At 41.3% G+C, this 26,641-nt stretch overlaps 1 protein-coding gene across 6 annotated transcripts in view; it reads left to right on the forward strand.

Moving 5' to 3' along the window:
* LOC138735586 (probable phospholipid-transporting ATPase IIA) overlaps positions 1 to 26,641 on the forward strand; it is a 144,203-nt gene that overhangs the window by 7,616 nt on the left and 109,946 nt on the right. For 5 of the 6 annotated variants that reach the window (XM_069883600.1, XM_069883599.1, XM_069883602.1 and 2 more), the window contains exons 2-9: positions 12,543 to 12,681; positions 14,450 to 14,563; positions 15,781 to 15,889; positions 20,408 to 20,466; positions 21,324 to 21,375; positions 23,538 to 23,632; positions 24,947 to 25,027; positions 25,747 to 25,822. In XM_069883600.1, coding sequence (XP_069739701.1) covers positions 12,543 to 12,681; positions 14,450 to 14,563; positions 15,781 to 15,889; positions 20,408 to 20,466; positions 21,324 to 21,375; positions 23,538 to 23,632; positions 24,947 to 25,027; positions 25,747 to 25,822 — 725 coding nt within the window. Of the gene's footprint in view, positions 1 to 3,798; positions 3,893 to 12,542; positions 12,682 to 14,449; positions 14,564 to 15,780; positions 15,890 to 20,407; positions 20,467 to 21,323; positions 21,376 to 23,537; positions 23,633 to 24,946; positions 25,028 to 25,746; positions 25,823 to 26,641 lie in introns of those variants that run through there. The other variant, XM_069883601.1, reaches the window with a different exon arrangement.

A 26,641-nucleotide genomic window follows, 5' to 3' on the forward strand; every position in this document is an offset into this window, starting at 1 on the left:
ACCCCTTTCCCATTCCTCAATTCCACCCATACAGTCTCTCTGGTCAAGCCTTCTAATCTATCCTGCCTTAGCACCGCTGTAATATTTTCCCTGACAAGCGATGCTACACCACCCCCTCTTGCCCCTCCAATTCTATCACACCTAAAGCAACAAAACCCAGGAATATTTAGTTGCCAATCACATCCCTCCTGCAACCATGTTTCACTAATCGCTACCATGTCATAATGCCAAGTGTCTATCCAGCCCCTCAGCTCATCCACCTTCCTGACAATGTTCCTACCATTAAAGTATATGCATTTCAGAGATTTCCCACTTCTTACTCTCTTTGCCCTTATCTTTACAAACAACTCTATTATGTTCTTTTTCTATCATCTCCCCTCCATCTTCGTACAGAGCATCTTCCTTCTCTATCACCTGCCTCTCCACCCCCAAACTTTGTCTACAAGCTTTCTCTGTTTGCAATCTAACCTTCTCCTTGGTGTTCTCCTTCGCTTGGTTCCCTCCCCCCAACCTCTCAGTGTAGAGATAATCTTTTGCATTCTGAAATGCTCTGAACCACTGAGATGAAGCTGCTGCCGTACAGATGGAATTTCAATAATATAATTGTGTGTCTTCCAGTTAATTTCAGTTTCTTCCTGTCAAGGCTGTTGGTTCTCGAGATAATTGGAATATAGAGAAACTTTACTCAAATCCATTAGGTCTATGTTCCAAGGCAGACTGCAATATTTTAAACAGAATGAAATTGAGCCTTTCAGATTGGCCTTTATTGTGAAGTTCCAGTCTCTTTGGGAAAAGCATCAGGTGAGTTGAATGACCCTTGTACAGCTAATTCCCTCATTTCTTTGAGGGGTAGTGAACTTCCTGTCTAAACGTAGTCATTTACAATGTACGTGTGCTGTGAAATTCTTAAGTTTCTGCAGCAGAATGAGTATTCTCCGTTCAAGAAGAATCAACGACATTGGTGTATATAATTGAATTAAAAAGAGACAACAAGTGCAAAAGATGGACAATAACTATTCACAGTTATCCTCATGCAAAAAAGAGTGACTGCAGTCGTGTAACATAACATAACAATTACAGCACGGAAACAGGCCATTAGGCCCTTCTAGTCCGCACCGAACCAAACACCCCTCTCTAGTCCCACCTCCCTGCACAATGCCCATCACCCTCCATCTTCTTCTCATCCATAGACCTGTCCAACCTTTTCTTAAATAATACAATTGACTCCGCCGCCACTATTTCTCCCGGAAGTTCATTCCACACGTCTACCACTCTCTGAGTCAAGAAGTTCCCCCTCATGTTACCTCTAAACCTCTGCCCCTTAATTCTTAACTCATGTCCTCTTGTTTTAATCTTTCCTCCTCTTAACGGAAATAGTCTATCCAGATCCACTCTTGTCTATCCCTTTCATAATCTTAAATACTTCTATCAAATCCCCTCCCGACCTTCTACGCTCCAAAGAATAAAGACCTAATCTGTCCAATCTCTCCCTATACTCTAGATGCTTAAACCCAGGTCACATTCTGGTCAACCTTCTCTGCACTCTCTCCACTCTGTTTATATCCTTCCTATAGACAATACTTTTGTGGTGTTGGAGCAGTCCATGTGTAAGAAGGGAATATTGAAGAGCCTAATAGTGGTTGCAAAGAAGCTGTTCTTGATTCTAGAGGTGCTGATCATCAGGCTTCTCTCCTCTGCCTGGAGCTCAGATTGACTACTGTAGATGACTTTTTTGTGCATGTTAATAGCAAAAAGAATCAAGTGGGGTTGATGGGATTGTGTGAGAGATAATAAATTGTACGGATAGAGGGAAATAACGATGGGGGAAGGGGAGAAGAGATTAATGGCTTCCTCAGAGCTGGCAGGGTCCCGTTGGTTTTTGTCATAACTAGATTCTTATCCTTGGATGGATGTATTAGAAAATCAGCTGTATGTATATTTCAAACAAATGGAAATGGACCAAAAAGCAAATGAGCTAGCATAAAAACTGATCGGGAAGGTAACCATAACCATATAACCATTTACGGAGCGGAAACAGGCCATGTCAGCCTTTCGAGTCCGCACCAGTTACAGAGGCTGCAAGAAAATAAACAATTACCAAGCCAACAGGCACCATTGGGAAAAAGTCCTTGAATGCAATCAACAAATTGCGAACATAAGAAGTCAACAGGAGGCCAACTTTTATCTTTTTGGGTTGTATAAAGGAAAAGGAAGTGAGTGTAACATTCAGTAGGACAACAAAAGACAAAAAATGAACTGCAGCTGTTGGAAATCTTTTTGCAATAAAAACTTAATAGGCCGGGCAGCATCCGTGAACAAAGAAATGGACACTCCTTCAAATTAGAGACCTGTCATCAGAATCTAGATGTATTCCCTAAGAATTTTGGAAATTTCACAAGTACTAAAAAGGGCTGTGGGTCAGGTAGCAGGATTTCTTTTCAACTGATGAAAGGTGATTGACAAAATCTTAATTCAGTTTTTATTTTCATTGCACATTTCTGACATTTTATGCTTGTTATGAGACTCAACTACAGATGGTCCTCGACGTGTGAGGATTCGACTTACAATGGGCTTGGGGGAAATGCAACCCCATCATAAGTAGAGGAGTAGCTGTCGTTTGGAGTTTTGACCCTTTCTCTCTAAGTTGTATTTATTGCCCTCACTCTTGAAGCCCAAAATCTATTTATGATTTTATGTTTGATGCATCTTCAGCCTGTAAATTAGACAATGGCTCAAATGCTAAATCATGAGCACAGGAGCAGAGTAGGTTATTTAGCCACTTGAACCTTATTGAGGCTGATCACGATCCAACTTGATCGACTTGTGGTCCCATTCTCCTTAATGCCTTAGCTCAACAAATCAATTTCCGAATTAAAATAAACTAATGACATTCTATTCTGTGTCTCTGTCTCTCACCATGAAAATAGTTTGAAAACATTTGCTGAAGTCTTTCTTTTAACTCATGGCTTTTGCAGGATTTTGTATTCAGTTTTTTTTTCTTCGTACAATCTGTGTCAAACACTCCCATAGTTAATCTGGGTAACTCTGGTACCTCTCTGAGTATATGCTGGAGCAGTGAAATTCTCCATGACTTTTGAAATATTTTATAACAAAGTAAAAAGAGAACATTAAATGTCAGTGGTCTTTCCAGTTATTTTCTCCTTTGATGTTTTCACAATTGTAATTTTAAAAAAATCTCAAAGTAAACCTCGAATAACCCTCAACTTCTATCATATATTACTAGTTATAACCTTTCCTGAGTTTCTGAATGGAATTCTTGTTCACGAACTGAAATAAATAAATTGTTGATTAATTCATATACACGTTGTGATTAATGAATACTATTGGAGGGAGAAGGAAAATGAATGCTTTATTCACTTTCTTCATGTGTTTAATTGTTTGTATAGATACACTTGCTTAAATCTAGCTAGGGTAACTGAATTCTAAAACTTTTCATTTGGTAGCCTGGATGAGGAGATCAATAACCTACATAGCCAGTGAATGAATACGCAGGTTCAAATCCTGTAAAACAAATGTTTTCTTCTTTGATCTACTCAACCTTAGTAGCACATTCAGAAGTGGAATTGAAGCAAAAACTATTTTCCACTGTGTGGGTTATGTAGGAACATAATGAGCCGTGGTATGATCATTTTCACAGTGTGAATTTTCAACTGACTGCAGTGGATGTGTCAGTTCATCCCTGATGACTGGCTTGCATCACAGAAATTCACTGGAGATCAGATGCAACTCATTTGGCCTACAATCAGATGCTGAACTTGTCACTTGAGTTGAGGGTGGAGCACTGATGCACTTGTTCAAGCTGAGCTGAGGGGCTTCATGTTGTTCACAGCTCCCCACTTGTGTCAGAAATGATATGGAATCAACTGAAAAGGTAAGTGGAGATAAATGGCATTATCTTTGTTAACATTAAACATTTGAATGTTCAACCCTTAAAATAATTCACTAATAGCAATTAAATTTTATTTTTTAAATATTTAAATCTAATAGGGATGTTTTAAAACATATAAAGGTCTCTGACACCAGGTGTGATTCAGGGATCTGCACCACTGCAAGTTGCTCTGGTTCACGGGATGGCTGGAGCTGCCCCTGCTCTGTCACACTGCACCACTGCAAGTTGCTCTGGTTCACGGGATGGCTGGAGCTGCCCCTGCTCTGTCACACTGCACCACTGCAAGTTGCTCTGGTTCACGGGATGGCTGGAGCTGCCCCTGCTCTGTCACACTGCACCACTGCAAGTTGCTCTGGTTCACGGGATGGCTGGAGCTGCCCCTGCTCTGTCACACTGCACCACTGCAAGTTGCTCTGGTTCACGGGATGGCTGGAGCTGCCCCTGCTCTGTCACACTGCACCACTGCAAGTTGCTCTGGTTCACGGGATGGCTGGAGCTGCCCCTGCTCTGTCACACTGCACCACTGCAAGTTGCTCTGGTTCACGGGATGGCTGGAGCTGCCCCTGCTCTGTCACACTGCACCACTGCAAGTTGCTCTGGTTCACGGGATGGCTGGAGCTGCCCCTGCTCTGTCACACTGCACCACTGCAAGTTGCTCTGGTTCACGGGATGGCTGGAGCTGCCCCTGCTCTGTCACACTGCACCACTGCAAGTTGCTCTGGTTCACGGGATGGCTGGAGCTGCCCCTGCTCTGTCACACCTACAGAACTACTCAGCTTGCTCGGCTGTGAGAAAAGTGTGGAGGAATGCAGGCTGCAGGCTAGAATCAGGATGATCTGGCTCGGTGTCTGCAGGAAAGAAACGAGTGCTTTTTATACTCTGTACTGGTGCATCTGAGAATTTAGAAGGGTGGACATTGCCTTGTGATTAAATTATTCAGAAATACATTGAATAAGAACATTAATTTTCCTCGTAACTTACTTTTCCGTAATTCTAGCCTTTTCTTAGCCAGAAGTGAGACAGGTATTGCCATTATAATTTTAGTGTGTCCAAAGTAAACCAAGATATTCTGTTTAATATTCAACTATTTATATTTTTTCATAATTTATTTAATTTTATTATAATTTAGACATGTAGCACGATAACAGGTCCTTTTGCCCATGTCCAATGCCATGCAATTACACCAAATTGACCTACAAATTGACCTACTATCCCAATACATTTTGAAGGGTGGGAGGAAACTGGAGCCCTCAGAGGAAACTCACGCAGACATGGGGGAAACATACAAACTCCTTATAGACAGCATGGGATTCGAACCCATGTCACTGGCGCTGTAACAACAGCGATAACTGCCCCATTTAAAAAAACTGTGCTAAATAATTATAAATGCCATTCCCTTAGGATATATTCATTTTATGAGTGAATGCTTGACAATAATTGTTGAGTGCTTCAGTCTTAATACTCAACCGGGCAAAACTGTAACGATGACTTGCATTCTGTCAATGTAGCCCATCCTATCTAAGACATTGAAATGGTGCGATAGAGATAATCTCTACAAAATATCAAAGATGTGAATTCTCCACTGTTGGAAAGTTCAAATGATGTTAATTTGAGTGAAACAGAAAAGTCTGCAGATACTGTGATTATAGTGAAAACACATAAATGCTGGAGGTCTCACAGTGTCCATAGGAGATAAAGATATATAATCAATGTTTTGGGCCTGAGCCCTTCATCATGGTGTAAGCAGAAAGCAGGCTGGTGGATAAATAAAAAGGCTGGGGGGGGGGGGGGGGGTTGTGGGAGGGAGAACACAGGGCAAAAGGCAATGATTGGATATGGAGAGGAGGACAGGAGAGGAAAGGTGAGAACTGATCAGGGGAGGAGGTGGCTTGGTGAATGCAGAGATTGAGGAGCCTTAGCTGTTGGCTTGTAGCATGGAATCCTCTACATGGCCAACAAAAAGGCAGGCATACCCGGGGCCTGTGTGGGCACCCAAGGCTACACCTTTGGTGTGAAGGAAGTGGGGTGAGTCAAAGAATAAGTTATTGAGGGTGATGAAAAGTTCTGCCAGTCTGAAAGGTGCAGTGGTGAGGGGAACAGTTGGGTCTGTTGTCGAGAAAGAAACTAAGGATATTGAGCCCTTCAGTTTGGGGGATGGAGATGTATATTGTTGTGAGCCCAAGGACTCAAACCAGCAGCAATAGAAATTCACCAAGACAAGGGCTACTTCAACAAAACTGGTTTCATTTTCTTAATACATAGTAAAAAGCTAAATATTGATTTTATTATTATTAACTTAACAACCCTCTTCTAATTCTAAGGGCACTTGTGTGTAATGTTTGTGTTCAGGAAAGTTCTTTGTTTCACTGTCCAATCATTCACTTTTCACTTCACTTTGTATCGGACAATTTTCCATACTCTGTATAGAATTAAACATTTATTATATTCACCAGGTTCTGGTGCTTAAACTTAAGTTGTTACTGCTCAGGAAGATCTTTGTGGGTTTCAGAGAAATGTTCAGTGGACACACAAACTGATCCTTCAATCAGAAACGAAGTGTCTTACTGAAGAAACATGCCCCCTCTTGGGGTTTCCAAAAGATGACCTCTTCATCCAGGTTACCACAAGGAAATCTTCTTTTCCTCTATTTCAGGAGAAACTTGCTGTCTTCCACACCAACTTCTACTGAATCTTTCAATCTCTCTTCCCCCCAAAGAATGAATGTTTTCTCTCTGTTTGCAAAACCACATGACCCCTCTTGGAACAGCACCTTCAACCAGTAATTTAAACTCTGGGATTAGTCTTAATAGCAAAAGATTTTAGTTCTTGAGCCTGGCACTGAACAAACGTGCTGATCCATTAACACCTACTTGTAAAACTCTCAAGTTCTCTCCCATTGTCTCAGCAAAGCCAATTGGAGACATGAAGTCTATCCCTGTTTGGCGAAATGTTATCTAACAACTAAACCTCACAATCTTACCCCTTTTAAGATGTATTTTATCATAATTTTATTAACCTATCTTGTAACAATAACAATTGCATATCCATGGAGAAAATGAGGTGGTCAAGATCAGGGAACTAGAAGATGTTGAAGTGATGGAAGGCATGTGAAGTATTACAGATGTAGGTGGTGAGGGAGTAGACCAGGGGTCAATATGGAGTGGAGGTAAGTGGATTCAACTTTGGTGGGGCAGGGACATGTGGAAACAATGGGTCTACTGAGGATGCTTGTGGATTTTGGGAAGGAGGTAAAACCTAGCAATGTGGAATTGGGAAACAAGAAGGTTGTGGGCTATTGTAGGGAGATGACGAGAAGTGATGAGTTCAGAGACAGTGCATGAGATGGTGTTTTCTCCGGTTTTGATGGGGTCCTTTTTAAGGCATAAGCAAGAGGAGGTGTTATAATGGAAGATTTAAACCGTGTTTCTTACTTTTGCAACCTTTGCTTCTGCAAGGCTGAGAACCTGCTTGTTTTTTAGAATCAGCAGACATAAGCTAATTTACACTAAGGGACCCAGGGATGGACATGAATTAGTAGATACATCTAAATTCCACCATGGGGCCCAGGATGCAGTTGAATCAAGACAATCTAATTTACACTATGGGGCCCAGGGATGGACATGAATTAGTAGATACATCTAAATTCCACCATGGGGCCCAGGATGCAGTTGAATCAAGACAATCTAATTTACACTATGGGGCCCAGGGATGGACATGAATTAGTAGATACATCTAAATTCCACCATGGGGCCCAGGATGCAGTTGAATCAAGACAATCTAATTTACACTATGGGGCCCAGGGATGGACATGAATTAGTAGATACATCTAAATTCCACCATGGGGCCCAGGATGCAGTTGAATCAAGACAATCTAATTTACACTATGGGGCCCAGGGATGGACATGAATTAGTAGATACATCTAAATTCCACCATGGGGCCCAGGATGCAGTTGAATCAAGACAATCTAATTTACACTATGGGGCCCAGGGATGGACATGAATTAGTAGATACATCTAAATTCCACCATAGGGCCCAGGATGCAGTTGAATCAGAAGACATAATCTAATTTACATTATGAGGCCCAGGGATGTATATAACACATCTAAATTCCACCATGAGGCCCAGAGATGTAGTTCATAGGGGGTATTTGGGATGCGGGGAGAAATGGGCAGGGCCTGAAGAATAGCCTGCTTGGTGGACTGTAACGCCCTTTCCTGATCATCACCCCATAAAAAGTCTGCTTTCTTTCGGGTAATCCTGTAAAGAGTACGTAAAAGCAATGCCAAATGAGGAATATGGCATCGCCAGTATCCCAATAACCCTAGGAAACGCTGGGTCTCTTTTTTATTAGTAGGAGTGGCCAAGACTGCGATCTTATTGTGAACTTTATCGGGAACCACCTGTTCTCCAGTATGCCACTGAATTCCAAGGAAGATAACCGTCTGGGATGGGCCCTGTACCTTGGCGGGGGTTAATGGCCCACCCTCTTTGCATCAGGCTATTTTGGACACACTCCATACTTTCCACCATCTCTTCCGTGGTCCCTTGGATCATCACATCATCAATATAATGGTGAATTGAGAGGGAAGGCGATTCTGGCTCTGTCTCCAAATCACGGGCAATTAGGCTGTGCCAAATAGTGGGAGAATATACATAGCCCTGAGGGAGGTGGATGAAGGTATACTGGTGCCCCTTCCAGGTAAAGGCGAACTGATCCTGTGAGACCTCAGCTATAAGAATACTGAAGAAGGCATTAGCGAGATCAATGACAGCATACCATGTTCCTGAGTTCCCAGTAGCAATGTTTTCAATAAGGGTAACAACGTCCGGAACTCCTGAAGCAAGTGGTGGGGCATGTTTGTTCAAAAAACGATAGTCAACTGTCATTCTCCAGGAGCCGTCTGGCTTCTGGACCGGCCAAACAGGGCTATTAAAGGGCGACGTTGTGGGCCTCACTACCCCTTCTTCTTGCAAAGCATCGCTGGTGGCAGTAATCTCTTCCTGCCCTCCAGGGAGGTGATATTATGGAATGCACACTGGTTTCGAGGGGGGGAGGCACCATCACAGGATCCCACTTAGCCCGACCCACCACTAGTCTTTTTGTAATAGTCCGAATTCCAAATGCAAATCCCCCTTGTCTAGTATTAAGGGCCGTACCGGCCACATATTAATACCCAGGATACCCTCGTCAGTGGCAGCCACCAGGGCATGTAACCATATAAGGGAACCATATAAGGTCCACCGTGGTGTGGACTTTTATTTCCTTCGCCAGGGTGATCGCTTCCCCCATCCCCTCTATTCAAAATGTCGGTCCAGTCCAGAGGTCGGGGTTACCAGGAATCACCGAGTGCTCCGGACCGGTGTCGACCAAGGCCAAATATTGGCGGTCATTACCCCCACCCCAATGGATTGTTAACGGTATGTAGGGCCGCAGGTCCCCGAGTATCCGCCGTGTCTTAATAGAGTAGATACGGGGGCCTGCCTACGCCCTCATGCTTTAGTAGGGTTCGGGGGCTTCCAGGCCCACATGCCACTATTATCCATAAGAGCCTTTTAACCAATTGTTTTATCTCATCACGGGTAACTGGAGCAAGAGAAGCTGGCTCGATAGGAGCAGCAGTGGGAGCAGAAGGCACAGCTGGGCCAGGAGGACTCAACAGTTAGGGATGATGTTCCCCTGCCTTCCTCTTATAAAGGGCATAAAGGACCGCAGTAGGTTTCCCATCAATATCACTTTTAGGTACACCTAACTTTAACAAGGTTAGAAAAAGGTCCTTCCTTGTCGGTCCGTTATTAGCAGCAGGCCCTCTCTTTTCATCCTCCTTGTCTGATTTAACCTGGGTTGTACGTGAGTGGATTTTACCTCCCAGTTCTAATTCTCTAAGCCCAGATAAGGCATGCACCGCCTCAGACACAGGGTGCCCAATTAGCGGACTAGTTACTGTCAGAACCAGTCCCTGTACAGTGGGTTGGGTGGAACGAACCAATCGGGTATGCATTCTGGCTGTGAATATCTCTTCAACAGGGCTCCCCCCATGTACCCACAGCCTCAAATGCCCTGCATACAAGGCAGAGGCCAGGGCCTGCTGACGAATTACTGCTATACCCTCCTCTGAGGAGCCCCAATTGTTCTGCAAATGTAAATCCCAATCTACAGGTGATGGGTATACTCGTAGCAGGGCATCCCCTAGAGTGGCAAGTAAGTAATCCACCTCTCTTCCTCTACCCTGCAGCTCAGCAGTGACCCAGATATCAGTAGTCAATGTTCCTAATCGCAACAATTCCTCAGGAGTTAAATATACATTTCCCCCTCCTTGCTCCCAGACACGCAGGAGCCAGGCTGCCAGAGTTTCTCCCGCCTTTTGCCTAAATCGATCTCCAATGGCAGCCAGCTCTTTTACAGAGAAGTCACGTATCATTGAGTGCTCTTGACCCCTGCTCCCACTTTGGCCCACAGGGTCCTTTGCCCAGTGTACGGGACGAGGCCTAGGCCTTCCCGTAGAGGGGGTAGGCCATAGAGCATAAGCAGGGGTTTGGGTATTTTCCCCTGGGTCTGCTTGGGAGACTGGGGTACCTATCCCTTCAATCTCTTTCCTTACATCATCCCCCCCTTCCTTCTGTTTGGGAAGTCTGCTGCCTTACAGGGCGGGCGTGAATAGCGGGTGGAGAGGGGAGTACATCAGGCACATGCTGAGGGGGATCTGCATTGTTACCATGGTCATCATTCCAGATATTCCCGTCCCAATCATCAATTACATCAGGATCGTCGCCATTCCTTATGGCACGAATACGATGTGGATCAGGTTCTACTCCATCCCTCTCTTTATCTGCACAGAGCTGCTGCTGGAGTTTTATATTATGGCAGATCGTTTGGACATGCTTATCCTCCCATTCTTTGTCTCGGTCCTGACTGGTCTGAACAATCTCGCTCATCGTAGAACAGCGTTGTCGCATGGCTTCTAGCTCCTCCTCTAGTTGCTCTCTCTTATGCTGAGATTCTACTTCTCGCTGAACTAATTCTGCTTCACGCTGAATGGAGTGGCGTAAGCTGTGGCCAGCAGCCAAAAACCGTCCGTCAGCGTCCCCTTTTTAACAGGAAATTTACTTTCTCGAAGGAGAGTGGCAATCCGCTCTCCCAGAGGCGCACTTGATGGATCTAACTTCTCATCCCGACTAAGGAGTGGTCCCAACAAGGACAGGGTGTTGGCCAACATGCCAAACCCATCGTCTTTGGAAGTCCATCCTGGAATCAAGAACTGCTCAGGGCTCACCTCTTTCTTTCAGTGAAACATCTTGAGACCAACCCTGCTTGCTGCGCCAATTGTCCTGGGTAAACTTGTACCTCTCATTTTATTCATTTTAGATTGGTCACAGTGTTTGAGCTACCGAAAGAAAATAGACACACACACCGAGAGCAGTTCAGTTCATACAAGTCTTTATTACTAAATCTAAAGCTGAATTAAAACTACAATATGCAAGCCCTTCCCAATTATACTTAACAATGCCTGGACTGGTCCCAACTGCCAAAGCGAGGCAATGACTGCACACTTGTAGTAGGTTGTCTGGGCGTCGGGAGCAGCTTCTCCACCTCCCCTGACCGGGACGTTGGTTGGAATCTTGAAGTTCTTTTTGCTGAGAGATGTTGCCACCTCTCGGAGAGTCTCAAACTTCAGCAGTGGGACCATGGCTTATATTACCCAAAAGTTGTTTACTTCATAGCTTATCTCTTTGAACAAATAATTTAATTATCTTCAAGGTCTCCTGACAGTCTGCGACCAACAAAAGAAAACTACATCCCTGGGCCTCATAGTGTAAATTAGATAATGTCTTCTGATTCAACTACATCCTGGGCCCCATGGTGGAATTTAGGTGTGTCAACTAAATGCATTCTGGGCCTTGTGGGTGTAAATTAGATTATGTCTTCATATTCATCTGCATTCCTGGGTCTCATAGTGTAAATTAGATTATGTCTGCTGATTCTAAAAACAAGCAGGTTCTCAGCCTTGCAGAAGCAAAGGTTGCAAAAGTAAGAAACACGGTTTAAATCTTCCATTACAGGTGTCCAAGAGTTGTCATTTGGTTTCAGCCAGATCTGTGCCTTTCAACCTTTCCCCCACCCCCCCCCCCCCCGCCCCCATTCATATACCACCATAGGTGCTCTGTGTTTAGTAAGGAATTATTTAAGGTGGTATGCTGGTGGAAAGAAAGGTTGAGAACCACTTAGCCAGATGGACGTCAGTGTTCCAGATCACTGCAGCACCATCCTTGTCCATTGGTTTGCCAGTGAGGATGGGATTGGTGTGGACAGAGTGGAAGGCAGAGTGCTCTGAGTTGAGATTAGAAAAAGGGGAGTGGTAAAGTCAAAATGGTTGATGTTTCAGTGACGGTTGGAAATGTAAAGATTGAGATGTAGATGAAGATTTAAGGTGGAAGAAGGATTGCAAATATTAATTTGATGCAAACAATTTGTAAATGGTTCACCAGCACTAATCTCTGGAACAGAGAATGAAGAAGAACGTAACATCTATCATTTAAAATTAAGATGTAATTTCACTTGTTATATACCTTGTTACTTCACTGATATTTTATTCATCAGTGCAAGACTGAAATATATGTATTTCTTTTCAAAAGATGCTGTGGTTGGTGTTGTAGTGGAAGAGATTTCAAACCTCGAACAGTGTGGCTTGGACATCCAGAGAAACGAGAACAGAAGTATCCACGAAATGTCATCAATAATCAGAAATACAACTTCTTTACCTTTCTACCTGGGGTATGTGATGGAAATTAATTCTGAATGTAATCATTTGAAACATTTAAAAATCCACCTAACAACATCTGTTTATGGGTCTCCCTTGTTCTCTCATTGGTCTTTCATTAACAGGTGGACAAAAGGAGCTTCAGAAAATTCCTTTCCTTCATCTTCCTCTCTTTTTCTTTTTAAAATATTTTATTCATATTGACATTATGCACATTTGAACAATAGTTATAATATTGCATTGTAAAATTCAAGAGAAGGAAAAGCCCTCAAAAAACCCTTGTAAATTAGATCCCCTACCATTAAACAAGGTTAAAAGCTAACACGTCAGAATCAAGTGACAACGTGGTGATGGACAATACTGCACCAAAGCTTCTGAACCACCTGAATTCGGGGTTATGATAATAGTCCACGAACCTTTAATGGCATATCTAATTTTTTTCTAAACTTAAACAAGACATAATATCACTTAACACGTGTGTGTGTGTGTGTGTGTGTGTGTGTGTGTGTGTGTGTGTGTAGGTGGAGTATTGTCTCCATTTAAATCAAAATTGCACATCTGGCCATCAATAAAATTCAGCTTTCCGTTGGAATCAGTAAAACATCATCTTCTTGAAATAATCTGAAAAGAACAATTAAATGGCAAGATTCTAATTTGAATGAGAATGTTTGAAAGATATCTTTCCAGAATTTTTCTAAACTAGGGCAAGTCCAGAACATGTGAACCAAAGAAGCATCACCAATCTTATATTTGTCACATAGAGGATTTATATCTGAATAAAAATTAGACAATTTAACTTTAGTCTTATGTACTCTCTGGACCACTTTAAATTGCAACAAACAAGGTTGTGCACAAAAGGAGGTCGTATTAATCAGATGATAGAGTCCCAAACCTCCTGAGATGAAAGATTCAAATCCTATTCCCAACTGTTCTTGATTTTAACTAATGAAGCTATTCTTGTTAAGCAAATTATTTATGAATAAGAGATATTAAACCTTTGAGAAAATTGTAAATCAAAAAGTGTTTCAAGAATGTTTGCCTCAGGGATTCGCAGAAAGTCAGGGATCTGAGATTAAACAAAATGTCTCACTTGTAAATATCTTTTTTTTTAAAAAGTGTTGTTAAATGTTACCATCAATTGTTCAAAGGAAGTGAAATTGTTTTGAATAAAAGGGTCTTGAAAACATTTAATACCCAATCTGTCCCAGTCATTAAAGACAGAATCTTGCAAAGAAGGTTGAAAAAGATGATGGATATAATGGGGATGGCAAGGGAAAAGCGTTGAAACTCCAAAAAGACCTTCTAAACTGTGCCCATATTCTCAAACTGTGTCTCATTATCAGATTTTCTGTTAGTTTAGATAAAGCATAAAAAAAAACCCCTAGAATTGCCAACGTAGAAGTAGTTTTAGTAAAATTCAGTTCTATTTCTACTCAGGAAGGATGGACAAGAAGACTTATCAAAATAACAGAAGCAGCAAATTACATATATTGACTGCCCAGTATTAATCCAGTGCATCTAATTTTCAGATTGCCCTGAATGGGAAATCTTGATAGAGAATAAAGTTTCTACTGAAGTTCACCCTGGTTCAGTGTTTTGCAATTTTACAAACTATAATCCTTGAATGGTCTATTTTTGGAGTTTGATACTATGGGGAATGCAGGCAATTGACTGATTTTTCCCCTTAAAATTAAATTTCCAAATGTCCTTTGTTTTGAAACGAGCTCTTTTTCATTTTGCATTTACTTAAACTTAGCATTTGTGGATTGTTTCTCTTTTTAGGTACTTTTTAACCAGTTTAAGTATTTCTTCAATCTGTACTTCCTGCTGCTGGCATGTTCGCAGTTTGTACCAGATCTGCGACTTGGTGCCTTGTACACATATTGGGCTCCATTGGTAAGTCTTCTGTTTTGTTTGCTTCATTATCAAGTCCAAAAGATCAATGAACAGTGATATGAGAGAAAAGGAAAGAGTTGCATTTGTCAGGAAATCACAAACTGCTTCACAGCCAATGAATTAAACAATGGCAGTACTTTAAAAGTCAGTAGAAAGGAGACTAAGGCAGCTACTTTGTCTTCACAGACATGAATGTGATAATCAGTTTTAACAATGTTGTGTTGGCTCACTCATTGTAGAAAATGGACATTTTCAAAATAGTATTTTCAAAGGACAGATGGGACCATGTGTGGAAGCAGATTATTTTAATCAAATAAGAGAAGCAGTAGAGGTGACTAATACACTTTTAAATCCACTTCCCAGTGGCTCCTTCAAAATTAGACAGGTTTAATACATTTGATTTGATATATACCCCTTGTTGTATTTTAACTATGAAATTTATACATCACAATTTTCAATCCCATTTGTGTTAAGTAATTAGTGGATTCTGTGCATGTAGATATCATCACATGTTGAAAAACATGATGTAGAAATGAATTTGGCCAGAGTGCGATTTGGAAAATAATGTGATATAACGGATTTATAAAAAAAAGCCTGATCAGTGAAATGCAATGTTATTACAGTGCCAGCGATCTGGGTTCGAGTCTGCCACTATCTGAAAGGAGGTTGTACTTTCGACAGCCTACAGAAACTGTTCTTGAACCTAAAGTATTGGTCTTAAAACTTCTGTACCTTCTGCCCAAAGTGGGAAGAGGTTGTGACCAGGGTGGTGTGGGTCCTTTATGATGTTGGCTGCCTTCTTGAGGTCGCCCCTCACATAGATGCAACCCAATTGATGGTAGGTCTGAGCCAATCGTATTTTAGGTATTTGACTATGAAAGCCTCAAAGTTCTCATCAGCTTGTAAGTAATTCAACTACATAGACAAAAATAAACAATGAAATGGTTCTTCTAAGGCAAGTTCATTTGGTCAGGAACAATATCAATATGTTCAGTTTGTGCTGTTGTAATAACCGCAAAATGCAGTCAACCAATCTCTCCCGGTGTTGCAAGGCTGATGCATTGTCCTTTATACTAACTTGGGTTAATTTGCAGCAAATTCCAGAGAGTAAGCATTTTAATTTATTAAATCATTCCTACGGGTTTTCTTAACCCGTGACAGCAAAGCTGTTTACTTGCACTAAAAGTCCTGACTTTCATTTTGTTCTTGGCTTGCAGGGTTTTGTCTTGGCTGTGACAATCATCAGAGAGGCAGTGGAGGAGCTTCGATGTTATGTTCGAGACAAAGAAGTGAATTCCCAGATCTACAGCAAGCTCACAGCCAGAGGTCAGCATCTAGGGCTCTCTTTTTACTTCTTGTAACCTGTTTCCAGCTGCTAAAACAGTAGGATTTAAATAAACTGAACAACATTTGAAATCAAAGGTTCTTGTACTGGGTGAACATCTGTCTTTTGGTAGTGCCAAGCAGTCTTTGTAACTGAGCCACCATTTGGAGCACTCCTGTGGATTTATGATGCATCTCCTATTTGCATATCTACAATTCTGTAAAAGTCTGTATTGTTAAATCCAGACATAGCCCAGGGATTTTATTGCATGGAAGATTTTTAATTAATTGTGGACTTTTCTCGCATTCTCTATCCACCTGAAAACTACATATAATATACCTATATTGTTATTTGATTCTGCAGTTGTGGATTTGTCACAGAGCAAAAACATAGAGAGAATAGCGGTGAAATTTGTTTTAGAAATGGAATGAAACTTGGATTGAAACACTTGAATTGTTGCTGAAGCTTGTAATTGATGTCCTGGGTCAGAGTAACTTGGTTTTGAGTTTCATACGGTTTGCTTTGTTAAATCAGTTACTTTAATTATAATTTTACTGTGTTCATCACTGTAGCTATTGGAGAGTTTGTGTTGTAGGTTCTTAGAAAGTTTAATGTTTTAATTGGACTCTTCAAGATTCAATGTACTGCCATTGTAATAAAACAGTATCATATTACATGGAATTGCTTTTCCCTGCTGTAAGGCAGACGGATTCGCCATCGGCAGAAATTGCCTGAAGCGCCTCTTACAGGGAGAGGAAAAAAAAGCAAAAGAGAGTCCCCACCCACCCCCCAGAGTTACTGAGTGTCCATGGATTTGCCACCAACACTTCTGCAGGCTCTCAGCCACACAGAGTCCAGTCCACACCATTGGCCACCCAAACTCCAGATCTGAACCTCTGACATGATCAGGAACCCCTCAGCACCATCAACACTCCCTTGCATCACAGTTCTGATACCATTTTGAGCCAGTCTTCAGCAGCTTGGAGTGAGTCTCCCAATAGCTGTCTCCTCTAGCTTCTGTGGGTTCCTCACCTCAAGTCGTCAGCAGCCCACCGCATGCGTGGGTCTTTCAGCTGCAGAGCCCCTTCACTGGTCCGCCGCAGTGGGCCCTTCAGCTGCAGAGCCCCCTCACTGGTCCACCGCAGTGGGCCCTTCAGCTGCAGAGCCCCCTCACTGGTCCGCTGCTGTGGTCGCAATCCCATGAGTCATCTCTCTGCTTCTCCTTCTCAGATCTGGGATGTTTCCCCGTTTTCTGGCGCCCTGTGCCGGTCCTCCACTCCCCTGGAGTCTGCAACCCCTCGTGGCGACTGCTGATCAGAGGCGCCACCATCTTGGGCGCAGATCCTGCTGTCATGGGATTTTAAATAAAACTACCATTGGCTCCTTTAATGGGCCATTCAAAGCCTGTGTGGAGCTGACAGCAGTTGACTGGGTGGTTGGACCCTGCAGGAACACTGTATCTCCACTCCTCGCTCCCTGCTGGTCTGCACTAGGGGCAGTTCCAGTGGCTCCGGCAGTGCCGCCGTTTTCATTGCTTCTATAATGAAGAACATTGCAAAGACTGCACAATAAACAGATGAACAAATACACTGTCATGACAGAGTTTTTAAAAAAATGTTTTTTTTTAGTGAGATGGCTGCTGTGTCAAACCCTGACTGAAGGCCAGAACAGTACCATGAAATCTCAATGTAGTGGAACTAATCCAATCTGAGATGGAGAGCAAGGTTGGGCTCCAGGGCTGATGACAATCTGCTTTTACTAATTTTCACTGTTCTTCCCAAGTGCAGTAGCATTTCTGCCTTCTTGAATGGGTATGAAGCAGATTCTGCCAGATGAGGCTTAACTTTCCACCAATTTCTGTAACTTCTCGGTCAGATTTTCCAATTTGCGAGCTTGAGCCAAGGTTCTGTTTGGAATCTTCTGATGAGAACCTGGTGTAATTGGAGTGGCAGGGTGCAACTAAGGGAGTGTTCAGACACAAGCAGACAGGTGCAATTATTGAACAGCTTTGGAGGAGCATCATCTCCAAACTGCATTCTCTTTCTCTTCACTCTCTTTTGCGTGCAGACTCTCACGCTCTTGCACTAAAAGAAACTAAAAATCACATTGGACAACTTTTTTAACAAAAGGAAAAAAAAATTGGGCATTAATACTTCAAGCTGAACACAAAGATGATTTCGGATTTGTTCTATCACATAGGAAGCTGGAGAAACTAGATTTTTTAATTGAATTTAGCAAAATGATGCTGACACGCTGTGTTAGTTGAACTGACTGAAAAATGTTTTGCTGCTGACTTTATACTAAGCCTCTTGCCTCTTGCCTAAGTGTCTAACAATAGTCGGCCAACATTGATGGATTCAATTTGCCCTGATATCACTTTTCCATGGTTGGAATGTTCTGGTGAAACCTTTTGCTGTGTTCATCACCGACTGCACCAAGATCAGCAGGGAAGACGTCCAAGTTTGAATGGAGAAAATAAATTTTTATTGATGTGGTTTTGTATGCTTGAAGTAGACTTAAAATATGACAGGAAATCACAAAAATGGGTAATATCTAAAAAAAAATGGTACGTGACAGGAAAACTTTTGTGATCAGTAGCCCAAGATCCATAAACCGTACCCAAAAGTATTCAGGAAGAAAAAATCTTCATTGTCAAATGTAATTTAAATTATGTTCATTAAAGTAAGTAAGAAGCTGTATTTATTTATTCTCCCATTTTTTTAAAAAATGGGGCAGCTGCATCAGGTTACCCTGGTCAGGTATCCGGTTACCCTGGCATACTTCAGTGAGCACATTTCCCAGCATCAGCTGCAGTAATTGGATCAGGTTATCAACTGAGTGAAAGATGCCTTCTATTGTGTTTTGACGTTGGCTGGTTTTCTAATGTAATGAGCTGCCCAGGACAGAAATGTTGCAGACTGGTACATCCCACTGCAAGCTGAGGGCAGCACTGAAGTTGGCTCAACTGTGTGATCTCCATATTAATATCAGGGCAATGCCTGCCTTTGCTTTTCTAATGAAGATTAGGCAGCCACTTCATCAATAAAATATTGTGCCCCTCAGGTTTAAGAGTATCAAGAAATTTGTAAATTGTATTTTGTGCTTTTGAGTTTGCCCCAAGAAAAGGAGATGGAAAGATTTAAAAAAAAATGATAGCCCCACAATACTCTTGGCATCCTTTATCTACAATCTTGTCCTTCTTAGGGATATTTGTATCACTTTTGTAGTATTGTACAAGATGTTTTGTCCAAACATTTGGCCTGAATCACCATCTGTGTATTGTAACAGGGTAATAATATATTCCACAGCCCAAACATCGAGGAAGTGTTAATAATTGCTGGATTTTGCCTCACTGCCAGGAAGCTGAGCTGGATATTGCTAATTGATGTGAAGTGCCTTGTGCAAGAGATATAAACAAAGTGTTTTAAGTAATAAAAACAAGGTGACCTTGTCAATACTGCCAATTCCAATTCCCTCTTTGAACTAGTTACTAGTAAGGCAATAAATATAATCTATTGCCGATTATTGTTGCAGCTGGTCTTAAGGTTCTCTTCAAACTGAAAAGCATTGGAAAAAAATCAGTCCAAAATGCAGAAATAATTGAATTAATTGATGGGTTCAAATTGCCAGACCTATCCTTTGTGAATAAATGTTATATTAGGAGGGTTATCTTCAAGGTCAGTGATTTAGACTTTTGATGGATGCAACCTTATTTTATAAAATACATTATTCAGTTTATATATTTGTTGCAACTCATCTTCTCTGTAAATAATGGTGACCAGGATTGAGTTCTGTCCTTCTGCAGCATTCACATTTCTGAGCCTCAAATAAGAATCTCTTGATCAAGCATAAAAGCACCACCAGGTCCTAACCCTATCGCTATTCAGTGTCCAACACTAGGACTTCCAGTAACTGATTTTGTTTTTGTAGCCAATGCATGTAATTTTTAATCATTAATTTAATTTTCTGATTCCACCATATCTGCAGTGGTTCAAAAGGAAAGGCTTACAAAGATTGCTGGGAAAAGTACACTGCTTCTCAACATTTGAAAAGGAGCACTAGCCTAGAGTTGGAAATGAGTTGACACAGAAAAGTATTGGCAAAGAATTGGGGTGGAAATGGCAGGGATCTAACTTAGGGAGAAAATGGAGGAAACTGACCATTTGATGATCTTATAATTTGCAGATCTGTTACTCAAAATGAGCTCTTTTACCTGTTGTATTTTTAAAATTGGTTCCACATAGAGTAAAATAGCCATCATTTATTGGTTTGTTCAAATTCATGGAGAGGGTTATAAGGGTATCTTCAGTGCGGAAGTGTGTTGTCACACAGATATCAACCTATATCCTTATCTTGGGGTTAACTTGGAATAAGATGCTTGTATATAATATACTGGATTAACATTGAAAAATTTGGGTTTCCGGCTGTCTATACATAACATCAAGAGCCTTCTGCATCTTAAATCTTAATCTGTGATTATCAACGCTGTGCTGAAGTGTATTCTCCCTTTGTGATCACAGGTACTGTGACTGTGAAGAGCTCAAACATTCAAGTGGGCGATTTGATTATTGTTGAAAAGGTTTGTAGTTTCATTTAAATCTTAAATTTTGTTTCAAGAAAAGCCAGTGATCATTAAATACACAAAAACTAAAATTCTCAAAATTAGTCAACTCAAATCACAAAGGGAAGATTGTGTTTGATCAGCTTTGACTACTTTGAAGGAACAACAAAAGGGTGATGCAGTTGAATGCAGTGTCTTCCAGAAATATTTTTTTTATCATTGTTTTATCGTGGTCTCCTGACTCCTTCATGCATTCTCAAGATTTCTTGTATGTCGAATTGGAAAAAGAATGCATTAATAGTTTGCCAACCAGCTATAAAACGAACAGAGTAAGGGTTATATGATGACATGTATTACAGAGTTCCTTGATACCCATTACTCAAATTTAAGATGTGGACTTTGGTATTGAAAACAAACGATCAGTATCTCTGATCCCTTTGAAGGTGGGAAAGGGGAATGTTTATTCAAAAAATGGAGGAAGATGTGAAAGGCTACAAGGTGTAATTAACAAATGGTGTAAAGAGCAAAATAATTATCAGGGAGTAAGAAATGCTTTGCCAAGTAGGGAACCAAGTTAATTTACACTGAACACCAGTTTAACAAAGTTTGCTTTATGAATTATATGATTTATTAAGAAGTATTACGGATCTTGGAAGGTTCAGTAATCAGAAAGACTAAAGAGGCTGTAATTCCTTTCTATGGAGAGGCAAGTTTTGTCGAGTTTTACTCATCTTTGATGACCCTTAAAAGTAGGGAGAAAATTACCACCTGATGACCTTATGAAATATGTACTTGGTCGCGTCATTTCATGTTGTGCTTCCAATCACTTGTACTGTGGAGTTACTTCTTACCTCTACATGTTTAATTTCCCATAGAATCAGAGGGTACCTGCTGATATGATCTTCCTCCGAACATCAGACAAAGGAGGTAAATATTTTGCTCATTAATCTTCCCCGTAGTCCCTTCATTTCATTATAGAGTTGCTTTGATCTTTCAGTAAATTGTGCTTCCTATTCTGTGCAGGCTGTGACGTTAGTGGTACTTTGTGCAACTATCGCATCTATTTAGTATTTATAAACAGCAATTCAGTATATTTGGTTGATATTGGTAATCGTTCCATTACTGTAAAAAGTTTTATTTTTGCATTTAATGTTTTGATTATTTATTTCATGGGTTTGATGAGGCCACATGATTCTTGCTGAATGAGTGATGCAGAAGTGTGTTACTTATAAGCTGACAGATAATGTAAAGAGACATCTAAAAATGGATCATTATTCAGAACGTTCAGGCCTTCAGACCCTGGATAATTTCCGAAAATTCCAACAAATCCATGCTATTAGGGGGCTGAACAGTCAGCGCAATGCTATTTCAACACCAGTGACCAGGTCACTGCTGCCCATAAGGAGCTTGTACGTTCTCCCTGAATTTTCTCTGAGCTCCGGATTCCTCCCATATTCTAGAAGCATTTGCATTAGTTTACATGGGTATATTTAGGTGGCGCAGGCTGTGGGCCAGAAGGGCCTGTTTCCATGCTGTATTTCTAAATTAAATTTAAAAATAATAAATGGCACTTTATCCTTGTGAATGAGTTCAGCCAGCTGACTGACCTGTGCTTACTCATTGTCTGAAACCTCTTTATGACTTCACCCATACCTGCAATAGAACCAAAACAACTGGTCATCAGTGTTCCTCATTTGTAGTCCGAACCCTTCCACCCACACCCCCCCCCCTCCCCCCCCCCCCAACCCCAACAACTTTAACCCAGCCAGCTGCAGAGAGGAGTGCCAAAAGCAGCAGCATGTCCTGACCTCCGGTGATCCCATCAGCAGCTAATCTCAAAACAGACGCATACTTCAAAGTCCAACTTGTTTTAGTACACTGCTGTGTCATTGAGTGGAGTGCCTGTTAAACTATAGGTGGTACAGTTAAAATTGTTTAGCTTTACTACAATCTTACTGATCTGAAAAATAGCATGACCACAAATGGCATTATGTCTGTCATGTCATCAAGTGTTAAGTTATCTTTGTTCACTGAACTTCAATGACTGGACAGTAAGAGTCATAAATTATATCTTCTAAAATGTAATGGGCTTTTATGAGGGGAATATAGTGGACAATAGGAGAAAGAATTTGTGATTTAATTTCTCCAAAAGGGGGCCATTAAGATTTAAATGTTGACAACGTCTCAGTTGACCTTGACGTAGGACCTGTGTTGCAGTTGAATCTGGGTTGCATTAGCACCTCTGAAACCTAAAGGATATTGCTTGAAAGTGGAAGTGATTGTGAAACAACTGAGATGGCCCATGTAAACTTCCTGACGGCACGGTTTTATCACAAACATGGCATCAGCCAATTATATACTTGTACCCACACCATTCAGTGCTGGCATTCTTTCACCCCTGGATTGAAGTAATATTATTCTTAACAAATTAACAAGTAGCACAGTTAGTGTTGAGGTTAGCACAAGGCTTTTATAGCACCAGCAACTGCGGTTTGAATCCAGCATTGTCTGTAAGGAGTTTGTAGATTCTCCCTCTGTCTGCATGGGTTTCCTCAGGGTGCTTCGTTTTCCTGCCACCCTTCAAAACGTGTAGGTTAATTTGGTGTTACTGGACAGTATGGGCTCATCATGGGCCAAAAGGGCCTGTGACCATGTTGTATGTCTAAATTTTAAAAATTAAATTTATTTAATAAGATCCTTTAAAGGTTAAAAAGAAACAATCTGCTGGAGGAACTCAGTGGGTTAGCAGCATCTGTGTTGAGGCAGAACGAATCATCGATGTTTAAAATTAAAAATCCTTCATCAAGATGGGTTTTGACACAAACATCATCAATCCCTTTCCTTACCCCCCCACCCCCCCAGATGCTGCTCAACTCACCAAGTTTTGCAATAGACAACAGTGCTAGAGAAAGTCGGCATCCATAGGAGTTTTGGGCCTGAGGCCTACATCAAGGAATGAGCAAAACGCATGCAGGTGCCTCTTTCCCTCTTCCCTACTTTTAAAGAGGTGCCCTCTGTCATTCAGTATTGAAGAGAACATATCAATTTTCTCCATGCTTGGCTTGAATAAGAACTCTGCTCTGTTTCAGGTTCCTGCTTTATTCGCACTGATCAGTTGGATGGTGAGACTGATTGGAAGATGCGGTTGCCTGTTGGCTGCACTCAGAGATTACCCGTTGCAGCTGTAAGTGTTGTGTGGAAACAGCAGAATGTTCTGAATTTTTTTTTCCCTTATAGTTGCTCTCTTTATTTTCTTGGAGGACGGTCCACTCGTGTCCCTTCTCAATCCCAACCCCCTCACTTTATGGTTATGGCCTCTCATCTTCGATTCTCCTACATTAGGAAAACAGTCATCTATGCCCTGAATGATTCAGTCGGCTTTGGGAAGATCTTCTTTCACCCCTTCTCTGCTCTAAGGACAGGCCTAGTTTTACCCCCCATCTCTTATGATAACTCAACTTCCCTAAACCTGGCAAAAAATTAGTAAATCTGTTCTGTACCCTTTTCAACTTTATGATACCTTTCCTTGAGCTGGATGGCCAGAAGGGCACATAATATTCCAAATTTGGCCTTCTTGTATAGCTTCAACAAGACACGTGTATTCTGTGCCTTGACAAGTTAAAGACAAGCATCCCAGATGCTCTTTTTACAACCCTGTGTCACCATCTGATCTAAATCCCACTGCAAACCCAGCTAACCTTTATCACTATGCACAGTAGCACATATTTTCATTTTTTATTTGCCACAAATACAATAATTTGTGAATATTATAAGAACCAAGTGTCCTAGTACTGAACCCTGAGGTTCTCTGCTGGTCAGGGACCTCCAATCTGAAAGACTGGCTAAAAATTGAGACATTTGTCATGGAAATAAATTAATCTGTTATTATTGGAGGGTACCTGAATATTATTTGCTCAGATCCCCGCTTAAATGAATAATGCCTTTATTAATTATTTGTGTTCTTTCAACAAAAACAACTCTGCGTGATGAGTTAGTCTGATCATTTTTATGTTCTTTCACAACACAATAAATCTGTTTAATGATTGGATCTGTTATAGTATTTTCTTGAACCAGCTTTGCAATATTTGAAAGTTTGCGAGAACATGGGGAAAAGAAAATGTACTGTTCAGTTTGTACATCAAAGCTTTCCAGAAATAACTTTTTGACATTATGGATTGACTCAACCACGTAAAGGATGTCGATCCATGCAGATATGTGATTTGCATCTCTAAATCAAAGAAAGTACCTTCAACATTTGGGTCTGCTCAAAGCTGCATGGATGCTGAGCATCTGGAAGTTCTAAATAGTTTCATAACTTTTCTACAGATATTGATAAATCTTGTGTGCTAATCGTGCAGTGATTGTTGATAAGAATTTGTTCAGTATGCCAGTGAATCAGCTTGTGGTGGCTGGGATTTTGGAAATTACGCCAATGAATCAGGATATCAGGTATTGATGCAGCAAGGCTACTAATTTCTTACCTTTCTTTTTATCCAAGGATTTGCTACAAATACGGTCATATGTTTATGCAGAAGAACCAAACCTTGATATTCACAGTTTTGTAGGAACTTTCACTCGGGTAAGTGGGTGATGCTGACTGGGAGAAAATCCTGTCATTTTGGGCCAAACCTTTTCTTGGGGTTCTTTGGCTTAATGATATTTCCATATTAATTACAAAAAGATATTGTGAAGATTCTATAATTGTCTCCCCTACTCCTCACCTAAAGAGAGAGTGTACTTCCTGCTATATTGCTCTGTTAAATCCAATAATTGACAGTGCCTGTTTTGACTGATCTTATTCACAACCAGCAAAACCGAGATCTGGATATGTTTATCAATCCATCAAAAAATTTCAACCTGAACATCACGTGGCGGTGAGCGGGAGCTTTGAGCTAGTGGAGTTGTTCTAGTGAACCGGTGCGGACTTGAAAAGCCGACGTGGCCTGTTTCTGCTCCGTAAATGGTTATATGGTTATATGTGAAGATGGGTTGTGGATTGGAGGTTTTGTATACGAGCCGAGGGAGAAGCAGAGTTGTGTCACTAACTTTGTGGGTCCTGATTAAATGACATGTACAAGTTGATTTTTTTTTAATGATTGGGATTTGGTGAATGGAGACAAAGAACATTCATCTTGACACACAATAAAATAGAATGATGCCATCACAGGATTGGCATGAGAAATCTATGTATCCACATCAAGATGTTTTTAATTTACCAGTGGGTGTGATAATCACCATCTTACAAACAATTTAGCAATGGTACCCATCGCAGCTACTTAACCAATTTCTTTGTTTCAGGAGGATAGCGACCCACCAATTAATGAGAGTTTAAGCATTGAGAACACATTGTGGGCCAGTACCGTTATAGCATCTGGTAAGGTGATCCTGTTCAATGCAGAAAAGAGTGACTTTCTCAAGTTCATCTTTCTAACCATTTTATTGTAGTGTAAATCTTGCTGTGTGAGAGAAAACCACAGAAGCTTCCTTCTATTCATCATAGAGTTTAACAAGAAAAACTGCAGAAACTGTCATTGCTGTTTGCACAAAAATGCTGGAGAAACTCAGAGTCACGCAATGTGCTTGATGGAGCAAAGATGAAGATAAATAAACAACATTTCAAGCCTGAGCCCTTCATCAAGGTCTGAGCACAAAACAGGCATGTGCAGGAATAAAGTGGCATGGGCAGGAGGAGGCAGGGAAGGCCCACAGGCAAGAAGTCATAGGTGGATAGGAGTGCGAGGCCACGAGAAAAACGCTGAGAAGTGATAGGGGAAGGTGATGGTTCTCTGGATGGAGAGGGAAGGTGATGGAGAATTGGAGGAAAGGAGACAGAGGGATCAAGAAGAGAGGGAGACAGGGGAGTGGCCTAATGAAAGCTAGAGAAGTAGATGTTCATGCCATCTGGTGGAAGTGTGTCCAGACAAAAATCTTGCCGTGTCTCTCCACAGTTGTTGAGATTTACAACCTGATTGTTTTGTTGCAAAATGGTCCTTCTGTAGGTATCTTTGGCCAAAATTCTACGGGGAAAATCTGCATGTTTGGACACTCCTCTACTCTTGTTGCTTGCATATGTTTAGATCCTTCTCTTTTGGCAGAAAATATGAGTTGGTAATGTGGACCACCAGATTTGAGTAGTTTCTTCCTCACTGTTAACAGGAAAATGAATGGACTTCTTACTAGTAGAATGATGCTG

Source organism: Narcine bancroftii, chromosome 6 (assembly GCF_036971445.1).
Source record: "Narcine bancroftii isolate sNarBan1 chromosome 6, sNarBan1.hap1, whole genome shotgun sequence".
NCBI classification, from domain to species: Eukaryota; Metazoa; Chordata; class Chondrichthyes; order Torpediniformes; family Narcinidae; genus Narcine; species Narcine bancroftii.